This window comes from Neophocaena asiaeorientalis, unplaced genomic scaffold, assembly GCF_003031525.2.
Source record: "Neophocaena asiaeorientalis asiaeorientalis breed wild unplaced genomic scaffold, Neophocaena_asiaeorientalis_V1.1 scaffold171, whole genome shotgun sequence".
In the NCBI taxonomy this organism is placed as follows: domain Eukaryota; kingdom Metazoa; phylum Chordata; class Mammalia; order Artiodactyla; family Phocoenidae; genus Neophocaena; species Neophocaena asiaeorientalis.
The window spans coordinates 6,996,209-7,014,064 of record NW_020174013.1 but is presented as its reverse complement, the minus strand read 5'-3'; the positions used below and the strand labels follow the sequence as shown (position 1 = coordinate 7,014,064).

The following is a 17,856-nucleotide window of genomic DNA, read 5'->3' as shown; positions in this document are numbered from 1 at the left end:
TTTGTGTTTTTCTTCGTAATTTTATCTTATAGAAAAATTTAAAAGAACAGTAAATAGACCAAAAATTATAAAGGACTTTTCCCCCTTACTTGGAAAAATACTTAAGTAGATTTCGTACGTTTAGCCAAATGTGTTTTTTTTTTTTTTTGACATTATAGGTGCTGATAATTTCATTCATTCATATAATAGATTTCCTCCAAAGAGCTTGTGAGGAAACCTTAAATTACTTAATGACTAAGTGTTCATGGCAAGTGTTCTCTAAATAAAAGGTAGTATTTTCCAGGAAAACATTTCCATTGCCTGGAAACTTTTTGAAATGAAGCAGAGTTCTGCCAGCCGTGTAGCCTTAGCAAACATTTTATTTTGGGCCGTTAAGACATCTACTCCTTGAATATTTTTGAAGCATTTTTTTCACACTCCTGGTACAACATTTATAAAACATTTTGGCAGTTATGGGCTGCACAGAATATCTTCAAATGATACATTAAAAAATGTCCTTGACATTAAACTGCTGATCTTGAAAATATTTTGTTGTCTTTGCAGCTCGCTCTTTCCAGTGTAGACATGACTTAAGAATATTTTTTTCTCACAAAACAACACACTTCCCTCCCTTCAAATCAATTAACAAGTATATATATTGAACACTAGCTGTGTGCTTAGTACTGTGCTTGGCTTGGAGGATATAATACTTCTTTATGAGACAAGGTTCCTGTTCTCAAAGAGCATATGGTTTAGTTGGGGAAATAAGCAGGGATGAAATTCAAAATATTTAACAAATGGTACATCATGGGCACTGACTGGTCAGAACAGACACTGGCTGTAAGCACCCAGGATTGCTGTCTGCATGGATGTGTGTTAGCTGAATACCAGCCTGGAAAGTGAAACCAAGACACTTGAACAAGATGAGCCAATGTAATTGTCAAAATTTGGGTGAAATTTACAAATTCTGTAGGCATAGCAGAGAGAAAGCAACAAAGAAAGGCTGGGAGGGCTTACTGGAGGAGGTGGAACTTGTGCTAATGCATGAGTAAGGTTTAAGTAGATAGGAGGAGAAAGGAGGAGACTTTATGAGTAAATGTTCAGAGGCTAGAACCAGCATGGCATATTGTTAGGTGAGTAAATGAGCCAGGCTGATTTGTGGTGGTGGTGCTGGTGGTAGAGTTACTAGGCAATATCATACATTTGGATAGATGGAGGTCAAATTATGGATACCTAGAAAACAGATTTGCTGTAGTAGGGATGGAGAGAGGGATTGAACATTTTCGACCTGAAATAGATCATAGGAGGCATGTAGAACGGAGAAATAGCAATAATCTATGACACGAGGTCTTAGTTCTACTTACATCCATTCTGTTTATTGGCAATGAGATTGTACAAGATACTCTCCTCAGCCTCTGATTTCTTCATCTATAAAGTAAGGGAAAGAATATTTGCCCTGTTGACAGATCTCTCTGGCTTTTGTTATATGGATCAAGTAAGATACCTATGTATGAAGACCCTTTTGAATTATTAAACTTTCTACAAATGTAAAACAGTATGAGATTGATGTTGGTTATGGTGTTGGTGCATCAATGTAGTGTTTCCTTTGGAAGTGTTAGGTTAGATAGATTGTAGTGACAGGTAGTAGTGGGAAGAGAGTGGCATCGGCTCTAACAATCTAGAGCTGAGGTGATGAGAGCTTCCTCTGAGTCAGTGGCTCTGGGAATGGAGGGAAAGAAGTGACATCTCAATTAATATTTATCCCCACATAGTAACAACTCTACACATGACATTTTGAATGCTTAGAAGAGAAGCTGTGGACTTCTCTTATTTCATGGTTTGATGTGTCAAGAATTAGGGCAGTGCATAGCTGGGTGATTCTCTCCTCGGGGTATTTATCGAACTCAATTGGTGGTGTTCAGCTGACAGATGAACTGGTCAGGAGGGTCCAAGACAGCTTTATTCACATTATGGCACCTTGGTGGGATGGCTAGAAGATAGGGCCTAGTTGGGACTGCATGTGGCCTCTCAGCATGGCAGTCTTGGGATAGCTGAAATTCTTATATGGCAGCTGGCTTCCTTCAGAGAGGCTGTTCCAAGAGAACTGGGCAGAAGCTTCATGGTCTTTTCTGACCTAGCCTTGGAAGTCTCATGGCATTGCTTCAGTCACATTGTTTTGGTTCTAAATGAGTCTTAAGGCCAGTCGGATTCAAGGGGAGAGGAATTAAACTTCACCATTTGATGGTAAAGTGGCAAGATTGTATTGTAGAAATACGTGTGGGATGGGAGATATAGTGGTGGCCATCTTTGAAGAATGCAATCTGCCACGTGAAGTAAACTGAATGTGTGTGATAGAGGTCCCCAGGCAGTCCACGACTGTTCCTGTGGTTTAATTTTTGGTGACCAGAAAAGTGGGATTGATGTTACCAAAGGCAAGGAGACTGAAAGAGGAGATTACTTTGATAATGATGAACACATTTGTTTTGTATGTGTTGAGTGTGACATGATGGTGGCATATCCTGGTGGAAATATTTAAGTCAGAACTGGGAGATAGGGGATTAGTTTGGGTGCTATTGCAGAAACAGAGATGTAGATTTATGCCGTCTTCATAAATATCATAGCTAGTAGGATTGCAGTCTTTAGGGAAGAGCTTAAAAGGAGAAAAGAACAGAAGACCAAGGACAGAGGCTTTTGAACAACTGTACTTTGTAGTTGAAAGTACAGTTGAAGGCATTCCAAATAAATGGAGTGGGGAGATGAGGCAAGGCCCAGTGCCTGGTATCTCAGCCACGCCTAATCTGCTGTAAAGATCTCCTCATGGCTGTCACTATTGGCTTTTAACCAACCTGTTATGAGTTCCCAAACCAAGTGGTTCTTGATCCCTTTGGAGACATTTCAGATCTGCTGAACAGAATGTTTTACGGAGAACATCTTTGCAGTATGTGTGGCTTCCTTTTGTTTGGTTTTTATTTTTAAAAGCAAATGTATTTCTTTTGGATCCTTCTGAAAGTTTTTAAGTTATGAAAAATTTATTTAGGCATACAGTGTTTTAAAGTTTGCAGAAAGAAATCTGGGCTTTCAGGAAAATCCACTGAAATGGAGGCCAACTGCTGGCCACCTCTTGAACTACAGCTGTGTTAAGGAAGCAAACACTTAAAGAGATTAATGGGTAAATAACCGAAGAGTTAGACAAGAGCCACATTGTTTGAATTGGTGTTTAACAGGATTATTCAGAATGTCTTCAAATGTAAATTGACTTCACTATTAAACAATCATCTAAGAATAAATAGGAATGGAAGACACTGTTCTTTTTTCTGGGAATTTTTTGAAAGCAACACTTGCACGCGCACACGCACACACACAATATGTTGAGTTAATTTTCTAGAATCTGATTTCTTATATGGTCCTTTCTATTTAGAATTTGATGAAATATTCATGCACTCTTTAAAAAACATAATCACCTGCCTATGCATAATTACCTGCTTAAGCACTTGATTAGAGTGGTTAAATGCATTAAAATTATCACTGTAAATTCAGGTTTCTGATGAAATTCATATTTGCTTATTTATGCTCTATAATCTTAGTATTTTAAGTTATTCTTTCAGTGAAAATAAACAGGATTCTAAACTAGGGTGCCAAGCAGGGAATCTAGATTTCATTTGTTCAGCCATAAATTAAAAGCTTAACTCTAAGGGGATTAAGTTGTTGTCTACAGTTCTAAATCTAGAAGGGAGGTTCATGAGTACCTGATATTGTCTTACTCTTCATTTTTTTGAATTGCTCTGCTTATTGAAATGTAGCTTAACGTATGAATATTTGCTGCACTAATTACAATCATTCTCACATTGTTGGCCCGAAAAATGAACTCTGACATTTAGCAATTTTTGTCATAAAATGCTACTACTGACTCATGGATGTCAACAATTATGGTGGACAGAAGTAATTTAAATATGTATTTCAACTTTCATCAGTTAATTATAGCTACTATAATTCAAATTCAACAGAAGACTTCTTATGAACCTTTGAAATATAATAAGGAAAAAATAATTTCACTCTACTGGAGAATGAAAGACGTCTCTAAAGAATATGCAGTTGAGCAAGAAATAAATGTAGAATGTAATATATGAGGTTTGGGGAAAAAGTCATTCAACTCTAAATAAAAAATATATAATCTTGTTTAAGCCTTTATTTTCATTTCCTTTGGCAGATGTGTCTAGGACACTTTTTATTTCTGAGTATCCTATGATTTTTATTTGAAATATTAATAATTAAATAAAGAATAACTAAGTGATCATCCCCTCTGGGAAACCATATTAATACTTTACATAGAGAAAAAAATCCTTTAATTTTCCCACTTCTATAGTGGATTAAAAGGATTTGGGGATAAATAAATAAACAAATTAAAGAAAAATACTAGGTCTTAACTCCAATTCTCCCCACCCCTTCCAACTTACATGTTATTTGGTCCAGTGGTTCAGATCTATCTTGCTTTTTAAAAAAAAAAAAAAAGGATTTGGGGAAAAGTAGAATGTCTTAATGATTTTTTTTCTTTTTAATTTATTTTTTAGAATGTCTTAATGTTTAAAATCTAAAACTTTGTGTCTTTGGTTTGTGACCCTTGGATTTTTATTTTTAAGCCCACTCCGTAGTTGAGTAAGATATTACCTTCTTTCTGGAACTTTGAGTAATCATTTTTAAAGTTCTCATAATAATACTCAGTCTTTTTAGACTCAGTAATGAAGGAATCTTGTTCTTAGTGAGTAACTTCTATCTCAGCTTTGTTAGTAAAGTTCCAGAGTTTTTAATATTAATTTTTTCCTCCTTGATCTCAGGCAGTAGTTGTATTAAATATTAAGAGAACCAACAATTTGTTACATCCTTCTAACCACTTCTTTTCATCCACTGTATCTTGCCCTTCCCCACATGGCTTTCTGATTGGTAATTCAATTTATATTTGGTCATCGTTACTATTGCCTGTGCCTGCAGCTGAGCCTTCAAAATAGCCCCCTGATGTTTTAGCCCGCAGTAAACTTCAGCAATATTTGATGGTGGTGAGGGAGGTTAAGATGGCTTCTGTTGATATGTAGCTTTCTCACTGGATCTCATTTGGGCAAATCGTTTTTCAGGCTTAAAATTTCTCCATGCTTCAGGGCTATGTTCCCTGTTTTTAAAATGTGCATGTACACGCACACAACCTTCCTGCACATCTGTCACTGTTTAGTTTAATTGAAATAATAAACACGAACCTTGAAATAATAAACACAATACTTGACCAAAGAATGAATGGAGTGGGGAATTTAGCTTATGTAATAATAGGAGCTTGGAAAAAAATCTCTAAGTTAGGAAAAGTAACAATACTGAAAGAGTCTGAGGAAATGAAGGTAACATTTCTCAATTAACAATCAAAATATAACTAATCAGAACTCAACAAAAAATAGCTCTGTGTTACCACCCTTAGGTGGATGGATGAAGCCATTGGAGAGCCACTCTGTAGTCAGGGAACCTGATTTATTGGCACAAAATAGTCTAATGACCAATTAGTTGGGTATACAGCATATGTAATTTGATTTCAGTCTGGGTTTTATGCTTATCTTAGAATACTTACCCACTACCAGTGAGATAGCTTTGTGGATAGAAATTGGACTAATCTGTTTATAGAACAATAATTTGCTTCAGTGATCTTCTCAAGACAACACAAAGACACACCAGCCATGGACTGGCCTGTTCATTTCTGTTACTTTTGGTAGGGACTCAAGCTATAGCACTTAGCATAGAAAAACCAAACCAAACAAACAAATACAAAAAAAAAACCTCCCGCCTCTTTCCTGTCAGCCCCCCCCCTTTTTTTTAATGTCTACTATTTCTTTCTTTCGTTTTTTTTTTTTTAATAAATTTTGTTTATTTATTTATTTTTGGCTGTGTTGGGTCTTCATTGCTGCACGCGGGCTTTCTCTAATTGTGGCGAGTGGGGGCTGCTCTTCTTTGCGGTGCGTGGGCTTCTCGTTGCGGTGGCTTCTCTTGTTGTGGAGCACGGGCTCTAAGCACACGGGCTCCAGTAGTCGTGGCTCGCGGGCTCTAGAGCGCAGGCTCAGTAGTTGTGGCACACGGGCTCAGTTGCTCCGCAGCATGTGGGATCTTCCTGGACCAGGGCTCAAACCCGTGTCCCCTGCATTGGCAGGTGGATTCTTAACCACTGGGCCATCAGGGAAGCCCCTAATGCCTACTGTTTCTTGACTGTGAAGAGCAGGAACATCAGAGTGGTCTGATCCTCCCACACCCCCATCCTTAACCACTGCCTCCCTCTGAGTGTAGAGGAAAGAATATTGAGGTACCAGTTAAAACTGAGTTCTACCTACCATCTCTGTTGATACTAGGAAAACCATGTAAATCTTTCCGGGCTGCTATGTCCTCTTTGATAAAATAAGAGAATCCAGCTTTCTAAGGCCTTTTTAAATTCTGAGCATTCTACTCATGGTACAATACTGCTTTCTAGTTTCTGATTGGGAAAGCCTGGGGATTTCGGGTATGAAGGATGGAGGGAACTTGGATACATTTTTAGTAAACTTCCTTTAGAACTGGTAAACTGATCTCTTGGGAGACTTTTGTGGGTTAATAACACTTAGTGAGGCTTGCTTATGAAGAACCTCAGAGACTAAAGTACTGTATATTTTGTATTAATTTGACATGGGAGTGAAATAAAACAAAAGAGCCTTCGGACAAAGAGGATGTCTGCTCTTCTAGTGGAGGGGCACTCGCTAACCCAAGCAGGCTTGGAATTCCCCACGGCTGGGGCTGTTGAGTGCATGGAGCTGGCACAGCCAATCATGGACTGTTTCACTCAGGGACCTTGCCCTTTTCCTTGCTGCCCCCTGGATTGTGTGATGAGGAACCAAAACAAACAGCTAGAGTTCGTTGCATTGTTCTTGGGAGCCATGCATGGTTCCATTTTTACCTTTCAATTCCTTCATTATCATAACCACCAGCAACTCTGGAGTTTTGAAATCACTTCCTTGTGAAGTAATCTTTCCTTGCTGGGGAGTAGACAGAAGGTTCATTGAACAGTCAGAACTCTAGGTTAGGCTATTATTGTGTTTTTCTAGGCACAGTGACTTCACCATTGAGGAGCCTTACAGATTTTAGCCCTTCTTTTCTACACCTGGTTTTTCAATCATGTGCCTAACAGAAGGACAGCTAATATGCAGCAGCTGGCGTCAACACTAGTGGGTCCTTATTTATTTATTCAACAAGCGATTTCTTGAACATCTTCTATGTGCCTGTGTTAGAAACACTCTGACCATTGAGAGTACAATGTGGTAAGCCAGAGTTGCTGTGAACCTAGAGACATATGTTAGGATCTAAATTTGAAACATTTAACTCCGTAGAACTAAGAGAGGCATGTGAAGACCTGAACAAGGGACTGCAGCTTGTGTGAGGCCATGATGAGGTGTTTTGGGGACAGTCACATCAGGAGCTTTGGGTACTTATATAATTTAGGGTCATTGCTTTCTCTCTTTGAAATACTAACCCAGGTAGTAATATCTCATTGAATTTCAAAGCATTTTTACAATGATTTTATTTTCATTCTTGGGCATTGAGAAATCAAGTGATTTGTCCATAGCCACACAACTAGTTGGTGACAGAGCCAGCACTAGAATCCAAATGGTTTTTTTGAACTTCATTCTGCTTCAGAGTTAGCAGTTCAACACAAGTGTATCGATCACCTGCTTTATGTAAGAAATTGTGATAGGTAGGCATTATAGAGGGTAAAATATTGGTAAAACGTGGTTCTTGTTCTTAGAGGAATTTCTAGCCTAGCCTTTTAATCTTTGGTATTAGAGAAATCAATTAGATTACTTACAGGGCAGAAATGGAAGACCAAGAAAAAAGGCCGCGTACTGAGCTGTCTGTCCCGGTTTATGGGAAGAATGATTAATGCATTAACAAAATAAGCAAGGCAGGAAGAAGGGCCTGATCGGAGGCAGGATAATACTTTAGACATGTCAGGTTTGCGGTGGTGTTGGGAGGCTGCCTAAAGGGATAGCAGACAGTTGGAAATACAGGTCAAGAGATGGGGAGAGGGGTCAGAGTTGGAGATAGGGTGATCTGGGACTGCTCCAACTTTTTAGTACTGGAAGTCCAGCATTCTGGGAAACGCTTCTGTCCCAGGCTGGCAGGGACACTGGTCACTCTTACTAGAGGTGTATATTTGAGAGTCACCCATACAGAGGAAATAGTTGAAGGCACAGGCCTGGTCTCCTAGAGCCTTAAGAGAGAAGGGAAATGATTACAGTCTGGGATTAAATGTTGTATTTGTTAGAATTCAGAAACATTGATTCTTTGAAACATCTTTCTACCCCATGTTCACAACCATACAAACCTTGGTTAAACCATATACAAACTGGAACCCTCTACTGGGTTTTGAACCCTATCCTTGGTTTTTTTTCTTGAATATTGGGAAAAAATGATCTCTTGGGATAGTATTTAGGCTAACAGTTGATTTTGATTGGGGATTTCAGTAGAAAATATCTTCATATCAGTGCTATGACCTTGGTATGTGGAGATTCTGAATGTGTTCATACCTGTTTGAGGAAGCTAAGGAGTTGAGTCGTCTGCTGGCTCTAATGGTGGCACCTGTTGTCATTAGAAAGCACTTCTGTTTATACTTTCTTTTCCAGTTACTATATCCTCTTGGTTTGTCAGCCTGGTTTTTTAGAATGGCACACTTAATGGAGCTGGTAAGTGATAAGTTGTTCATTTATTCAGCAGATATTTATTGAGCTCCCTATTGGGATGCCAGGCCCCGTTCTGGGTGCTGGGAAATAAAGAAGTGGACAGGGCAGAGTGTGTCTCTGATATCATGGATTTATATTTTAAAGGCTATCTACAAAATAATAAACTGTCAGATAACGATATATATTTTGATGTGATAAAGTTTGGTAGTAAGGAAAAGTCTTTCTTTCCTCCTACACTAAAGTAAGCCAAGGCTTGGATGACAAGAAGCAGCAGCTTTCTAAGGGAAGAGCTTTACAAGCAATGGGAACAGTTAATGCAAAAAAGCCTTTGGTGTATTTAAACAACGAATGATATAAGATAGTTGAATGAGGTTGTTCAAATACGTCGGGCTTTGTGAGCCAGGATCTTGCGCTTCCTGGAAATTTTTTTTTTTTTTTTTTTTTTCCTGAGAGCTTCCAACCAAATGGATATAAAAATAAAAGGTATCTTGGGAATTGAACAGACATTAATATGTGTGATCAACAAATAAAGTGTATATGTGTGTGTTATGAAGTTGCATAGAAGAGGGGAGAAGGGCTGGATGGGACAAACAAGAAGCGACATGAATATAAAATAAATAAAGTTTCTGTTCCCAGAAAGTGTGCTCTATCTCTCCAAGCTGCCTTTATCCTCCTCCTGACTCTTTTTCCACTTGTACCTGGAACCTTAGATCAGCTTGTTCAGTATCATCAGTGGATGATTTCAGATTAGTGCCTGGAATATTTAAAGCATGTAACTTGTGAAAGCAAACACCTTTTTTTTACATTGTGGATAATTTTCTCTTTTAAATCTAAAAGATATGACTGCTCCAAGTATATGGGTATAGCCCCCCTCCCGACTCCAGTTTAAAATCAATAGTCTGACCTGCTTTTTATGTTATAGGCAGCTAAAGCTTTGCTTTGCAAAACTTTGGACTTGGGTGAGTGAGAAAACTCGAATTCCTCATAACAGCACTAATATGGTAGAGGTTTAGAAGTGATATCTGAAATGATAAGATTATCTTTCTTCTACTTTCCCTGAAACCTCACTTTTTTTTTTTTTTTATGTAGAAAGGTACATGTTTTTCAGTTTCCTGTTTTCATCCATATGAAGGAAGGAATACTCTTAGGTCTTTGTACTGTATATCAGACCAGTACTAATCATTCCCCCCTTGGTTGCCTGTGTATCATCCACTCTGATATGTGATATGCAGTGTTTTAGGTATCTAAGTGTGTTGTTCTGAATAGCTGGGCTAAGTGTTTGTTATTTTTGAAATTATTGTTTATAGCTGTTTTCATTCAGATGATGATGGTGATAACTGATGATGTTGAGCCTGAGTAAATACACATCATTTACTCTGTATCAAGGTTAGGGACAAATCCTGGTTTTGTTCCAAAAACACTCATTTTTTTCTTCGCATTATTCAGAATTATTTAAATAATTAGCAAATGAAAAATAAGGAACCATGGTAAGGTAAAAGTTTATTAACCGTCAGTAAATAAGTAGCTTTGTTTTTATTGACATTTACTTTTCTGTACCCGATAACTTATTTATTTGAATGAATTTTCATTTGGACTTGCTCTTAAACCTAACAAAGTAAAAGTGTGTTTAGGGGAAAGGGAAAGAATTTACTTCCTTCTTGTGCTAAAACAAACAAACAAAAAACTCTTAGTGATAACAGCTTGGTAAGTAAATTATTATTTGGGAAATGAAGATATTGGTAGAGGCTTAACCTTTACTCAGTTGAGGTTACACATAATTAATTTCCTGGCAATTGAGTTTTGACAATTTTCTGGGAATTTTGCTTCATATATCGGCTTGAAATGTGTTTCACATTTAAAATGTGAAATTAGTTGCTTTGTGTTTGAAGGTGACGTAATTTCTTTAGGCCAGCGATGAGTCATTCAGTTAATGTAAGAAAACAGTTTATTAACGGTAATAAATGTCCCCAGTCATCTAAGGGAGTTGAGTGTGACACAGTTTACCTCAAGTCAGTCACAAGTAGGTTGTCTGCTGAGTGGATTTTCTGTAGGATATTTTGATTCTCCAGCTAGCTTTCTATCCGTATCACCAGTTTGTTTCAAAACTATTTTAACCCCTACTCTGATGGTGGATATTCAGGGACTGAAATCAGTTTGAACGGTAACCTGACTAAAACGTGATTAGGAAGGCAGTCCTTAAAAACAATCTACTCTGGTAATGCATTCTAGATCCATAGGAACCTGCTTCCTGAATTATGTGTAATTTGGAATTTTTATTCTACTGCTTCTTTCCTAGGGCACAGCATAGTGCCAAGCAACTACTAGGTACTTAATAGATCTTTTTTCCAAATGACTGAATGAAACCTACTGAAGCAAATAGTAAGAGAGTTGATAATACCTCTATCATGAACGAGATCAAACCAAATGTATATCTGAGCATTTAGGACAGGCACCTTGAAATAATGCCTTTAATTTATTAAGCAAGAGCTTTGGTGTCAGTCTACATTTTTATTCTCTCTCTGTCACTTGTTAGTTGTATATAACCTTGGGTAAATTATTTAATTTCTCTCCCCGCCATCTCTTTTTGCTAGGTTAAAAGTAGTGTGAAAGTTATTCCTTCATTTAGCTCTTGAGTATCTAAGCAGTTATTTTAATGTTTTTGTCAGACTGCTCCATAAAATTAAGCTTCATGTAGAGTGAATTTATGTTCTAATTACTGATTTTTTTAGATGTCTTTTTTAATGAAAACCTTATTTCTGTTTTGAATTTTGGTTTGTTGGCTATGATTGGGAGGCTTTTTCGTTAGTTTGTTTTATTTATTTCTCTCTCTCTAGGCTCATTCCTTTCTAGCAGAGGAGCTAGATTAAATAGTGGCATTTTGGATCTTCCATCCACAGTGATACTGGGGATATCACAGATCTGGTCACCTAGTTAGTAATCAGCCTGGTTGATAGAGTCTCCCTTGGACCCATGGCTTTTCCTACTGCTTTATCCCCAAGCAGCTCTGGCAGTAGCCTTTACAACCTTTCATGGGAGAGGAAGCCACTGAAATTCCCTGTTTCCTAGGAGGTAGGCAAGTTACTCCACAGGAACTGACTTCCTGGCCATTACTTCTGCTTCTAGAGCTAGAACCCAGCAGATCTGCGGTATCAGCTATTGACTTAAACCAAATAGACTGCTAGTTATTTCTCCAGCAAAAATGGGTTTATTCCAGATCAACAAAGAACTGCAATTTGCAAAGTGAACAACCTTACTAGAACAGAAGGTCTGCATAGGAATTTGGAAGAATTTTTAAGGTTAGATTCAAGTAGGAGGGCTGGAGCCAGGACATAGGGGACCTTTCCAACTGGAAGATTTGATCAAGATGGAAAATGAGTTAGCTCAAGATTTCTTAATAGTCAAGAGCCATTGTAAGTTCAGGCAAGGAAGGGTGATGCCTGGCGAGGTGGCCCACTCTGATCCCAGACCTTCCTGCCTTCTCAGATTGGCTGATTTTGCTAGAAGCTCTGTGTGCCAGCTCAGGGAGGCCTGGGAATGGCGTTGAGGAGGAGGAGCATTACTGAACTAGTATTGTCCTAGTATTTCATTGAGTATCCCCATCTCCTGCAGTTCCTTTTCCCCTTTCGTTTTTCTTACATAGTGAATTCCTACAGGAATACTTAACCTTCATCTGAAGCATTATCTGTAAGCCAGTCCTTCACTGCCACTGGTCCTGTGGTGGGGAAGAAAATATAAGTAAATGAAATCCACAGATAACCTTAGATCAAGTAGTCTTCTTTTTTCACCTCTGGGACTCCAGCTTTTTCTTGCATGGTTAGATCACAGAAAGGTGACTTTGCTTTAATTCTCTCTTTTTTTTTTTCTCTGCTCACCCATTGTGGTGTAAATTAACCCAAATATACTTAAAAGACCATGAAAAATGAGCAAAAAAAGCAGTAATCCATAACTGTATCATTAGCACTTAAATAACAACTCCTGGGGATTTAGATTTCAGCTTTTGACTGGGCAACTGTGTGAGGATTATACCACATTGGCGATATTAGTAGTAAACTAGAGAAATTATTCTATGAAACAGATGCATTTATCATAATTTTTAAAAGATACAAACCCAGTGATTGGGAAGTAACTTCAGTAATGTAAGTAATGTAAGTGTGGGAGGATTATTTTTATTATAAAAAATTCAAACATAGAAATGGATTTTTTATTATGAAAATTTTCAAACATAAATTACAAACATATAAAGCGTATTAAAATTTCAAACATATATACACACACACACGTATGTGTGTGTGTGTGTGTGTGTGTGTGTATATATATATATATATAGAGAGAGAGAGAGAGAGAGAGAGAGAGAGAGAGAGAATAATGTAATGAACCACCTTGCCAACTGCTTGGCAAGGCAAGCAGTTGCCTTGCCACACTTGCTTCATCTATCCCTTTCATTGTCCTTTGCTGAAGTGTTACAAAGTACATCCCTGAAATGTTATTTTTACTCCTATGCACCTCAGTGTGCCTCTCTAAAAAATACTTTCTTCCATGTCCCCAATGCCATTGGCACATCCTGTAAATAATTCCTTGGTGTCATATAATTTCTAATATATACATAACTATCTGTATTATTTCAAAGTATCTTTTTTTACATTTGTTTTTTTCAAGTTGGAATCTAAACAAGGTTCACACTTTGCATTTGGTTGTTCTGCCTTTGAATCTCTTTTAATTTTGTGGTTCAGTCTGTTGATGGCTGGTTTTTATGGCTGAGGGAGCTGAGGGGGAAGAAGCAGGAACAAGGTGATAGACTTTAAGCCAGGCTAAAAGAAAACCTTTAAAATCACAGGGCCTGCTGGGAGTAGGGAGATTTGGTTGTAACATTTGTGGCTGAAATAATGTTTTTTAGGCCCATGTCAAACTTTAAAAAATGCCTCCTTCAAAGTAGTATTATTTATGTATATTTTGTTCTATATAAGACATAAACAACTAAATTTGAGTGGCTCTTTGGAATGTTAGTCAGAAACTGAAGTTGTCTATCTTAACACCAAACTAAAATAAAGAAAAAAAAGTCCCCACCAGAAACTAGCACAACATTGTAAATCAATGATACTTCAATTAAAAAAAAACAAAAAACCCACATGTTTTTAAGAGCTCTAATTCTCTCTACAAATTAGAAATCAGTTATCTTGCTGAAGACTGTCTTCTTCAATTTAAAAAAGAGAGTATTTTTCCTTTGGACTTTACCTCTTTATTTTCGTATTAATTTTAGTTAAATCCAATTATGATCCTTCTAAAATAATTGTGCCTGTCTAACATTAAATATGCTATTTCTTAGGATAATGTTATATAACTGTATATTAGGGCATAAGATGAAAAATTTTTTAAAAGTCACATGTTTTTAAGCACTCTAGAATAACAGTTAACATAGTACAGCAGAATCTTACTAACAGTAATGTCCAAATAACTTTAAAATGTTTAAGGTTCTTTCCAAATAACTTGCTTTATGAATTCTCCATAGGATGTGGATGAAAATTTTATTTGTGATAGGCCACACTTGAGAAAGCTAAAATGATTACTAAGATACACTTTCAAAAATGTGTATATGAATATGTATAATCTCTGTAACTGTAGAATATAAACTACAGTAAACTATAAGGTTATGTTCTGCTTGTTGGAAATCTTGAATTTTGCAATATAGAACATTGGTGAGAGTTTGATTAACCTTCAGAACATTTTGGGCGTGGGTGCAGGCCTAGGTATTAAAACTCATTTGCACACAAGACACATGCTCTTCATGCTTTTGTAAGAAATGGAATCTATAATAGCTACTAATGCTAAGACCCATCATAAAGAAGAAAGTAGGTGAAAAATGGAAAGTGAGCCATTTTTTAGTTTCCCTCCCTCTGAATGTAAGGATGTTTATTCTTTCCTAACAGTGTTAATGTATATCGATGGTTTATGCTTTTACTTTTTGGTACCTGATAATTCCAAATGTTTGCTTTATATATGCCTTTTAGGTGCCCTAATTTGAGTCTGCAGAAGCTACCGGAAGAGTGGTTATGGGATGTTTTAGAGGAAATTAGATGCAGTGATCCTTCATCTAAACTCTGTGCTACAAGACGCAGCGCTGGAATTCCTTTCTACATACAGGTAGATACTTATCTACAGGATCATAGCTGGGGGCTTTGTTTGTTTGTTTTTGGTCTTTTGATAATAGTGTATTCTAACCCCCCTGACATATGAGTGAGCATATTGCTTAAGGGACATTTCTGTCTTCTCTATAGTACATTTCACAAGTACTATAGCATTTGTGATTTTGTTTTAATGTGTGGACAGTGTGTTCCTGTGACAGATCTCTTCTTGGAACAAACCCTCTAAGAGGTCAGTCTTGTAATATGAACAGAGGGTGGTAGAGATTTCCGCCTGTGTGTGAAGTAGGAAGACATCGCTGTGGTGCATTCATTGCTCACTTCCAGGAAGTGCGCATGCTGCCCTTTATTTTTTTTCTCGATTAGAAAAAATATTCTTCATTTCATGTCAAAGACCCTTAAGACTCTGTAGGCAACCAGCGTTAACAGTTTCTTTTGAATCCTTCTATAAAATATCCATGCATAAAATTATCCTAATCCTAATAGTAGCTAACTTTTATAAGTGGTTATTTCACATATGTTATCTCATTTAATCCTTCCTCAAGGCCTATGAGGTAGGTCCTATGATCATCCGTATATTGTGGATGAAGAAACTGGGCCTTAGAAAAGTTAGGTCAGTGATTTGCTAATGGCCACAAGGATAGTAAGAGCAGCACTAAGAATTGAGCCCAGGCACCCTGTGTGTGTGTGTGTGTGTGTGTGTGTGCATTTTCTTTATTAACACAGATGAAAGCATACTCCACACAAGAGACTGTTTTGTCTCTTGCTTTTTTTCACTTAATGTTATACCTTAAAGATTGCTTCATATCAGCATACTCAGCTATTGCTACTCGATAAGAAAATATTTTATTTCCACAGTGTTGAAATTAAGAGGCTGTCACCATTATGAATCCAAAGAATAAAAACCAAGTCCTCATGATACTAAATCAGACCCGACCTGAATGATCTTTGTTTAATATTCAGGAAGATAAAATCTAGGAATGGGGTGATATAAAAAAAGCAATGAAAATAAGTGAAATGAAGTCTGTTTTTTAGTGCCCCAACATGTTTTCCTTCCCTTTCTTATGCCTCCCTCAAATTCGCAGAGTCATGATTTTTATGACAACGGGCACCAGTCGTGGAGGTTGATTTGGCATAGAGATCACCGAGGTGGTTCTGCTGGGTAGATTTTGGTGACCTTCAGAAATCGACTCCTCTCTGATCTGACCCGTTCTGGACCAGTGTGGGTCATTCTCCTGCCTCTGATTCATTCTGACCTAGTGTGTTTTTGCCTTATATGTCTGTCTGAGGTCATGTGTTAATGCAACAGCAAGGTTTGGTTGCATCTTTGTGCTGTGTGCCTCCATCTCTGGTTCCCAACTGGTACTACATATTGGTTATAGTGGTAGAGGGGTCAGAACTGCACCTTCTTAGCCCAGCCTTGGGAGGAATGTCATAACTATGCACAGCTCTTGGGGGAAAAAAGAACTATCGTTCCCAGGAGACACATTAGTAATCATATATAGATTTCTTATTTATTTTAGTTGAATAAAATCTAAATTATCAGAAAAATCTGCTCAGAGAGGCCCCATTTTTCCTAGCATAACTTACCAATAAAGTAATGTTCTTGTTCTGGTGGAAACCTCTGCTTGGTGTTAGCTATGGAGAAGAACTCCCCATTACTCCCAGTCCTACACAGCTGCTAATCTATTTTCTGTCTCTGTATAAATGGAATCATATAATATGTTGTCTTTGTGTCCTCTTTCACTTAGCATCATGTTTCAAGGCTCATCCATATTGTAACATGTATCACTACTTCATTTCTTTCTATTGCCTCAAGTGGTTTGATATTCCTATTTTTATGTTTATTGAATATTGGCAAAATATTAGACACAAAATAAATAAGCACCTCTTGAATATTCAAATATAAGACCCACTTTGAAGTTTGTAGTATTTCCTTTTGTCCCATGGAGTTTCCAGTGCTACAGTTTGATAGTCCTCCAGGTAGACTCTTGTGAAGAATTAAATAACTGATCAATCTCCAGGGAGTTTCCAAATCCTTACAAGAAATTTAATCCAGAGGTTTTTTTGTTTTTCAAGTGAAGAGAAGTTTCTTGTTGGATAAATTCGTTATTAAAACTGACGTGCTTATTGTGTCTGAGACCTGCTACCCAGTTATGGTCTTAGAAGAGATGTCAACAAGAGCCATTTTCAACCTGTTAGAATTACATAATTAATAAGCAAACTGGAGGTGACCTTAGAGATGCTGTGATATCACCACCTAATTTTACAGACGAAGAATCTGAGGGATGGAGAGGTTAAGCTGCTTGCCCGAGGCCACATGGCTTAATTAACTTGCTTAACACCACATGTTTTTATAAAGGGGATTTTGCATTGGGGAATCGATTCTGGGAAGTAGCAAACAGGTGTATATAAAATAATAGTCCTGATAATTTCTGTCTTGTTTTTCCATAGGCATTGTTGGCATCTGAACCTAAGAAAGGCAAAATGGATTTGTTGAAAATAACAATGAAAGAGTTAATCTCTTTGGCTGGACCTACAGATGACTCACAGAGCACAGTCCCTAAGGTAATAATGGAAATATACAAACCCTGCTAGGAAGGCGGTGGTTTTAAATCTTTGCTGTACTTAAAAAGAAAAAAAAAAAATCTGCTGAAGGTACAGAACTCTTGAGGATAAGACAGACATTTGAAGCTTATTCAGAGGGGTTTTGTTTTGGTTTGGTTTTTCGAGTCCACAAAATAAACCATTGCTTTAGTTGTTACAGATTGACCAAGATGATCTGTTTTTAAACTGTGGTGAAAACATTCAATTTAGACAAGATATTTTGTAATATTACAACTGTATCTAAAAATTTAAAAATGAATGTGCTATCACCTTCAAATTTCATGTGTGCTTCTTTGAGTCGATGTATATTTTATGATTGGGCAGTTGGATCTTTCCCTAAAATGTAGTGTCTGGCTTTGGGTATATTCATATTTTAATTTTAGCTAATACTCCTTTTTATG

General features: G+C 37.3%; 1 protein-coding gene across 4 annotated transcripts in view; it reads left to right on the top strand.

The window, feature by feature from the left end:
- Positions 1-17,856, top strand: part of THADA (THADA armadillo repeat containing) — a 307,233-nt gene that overhangs the window by 57,151 nt on the left and 232,226 nt on the right. For all 4 annotated transcript variants that reach the window (XM_024753496.1, XM_024753497.1, XM_024753498.1 and 1 more), the window contains 2 exons: positions 14,717-14,849; positions 17,303-17,416. In XM_024753496.1, coding sequence (XP_024609264.1) covers positions 14,717-14,849; positions 17,303-17,416 — 247 coding nt within the window. The remainder of the gene's footprint in view (positions 1-14,716; positions 14,850-17,302; positions 17,417-17,856) is intronic.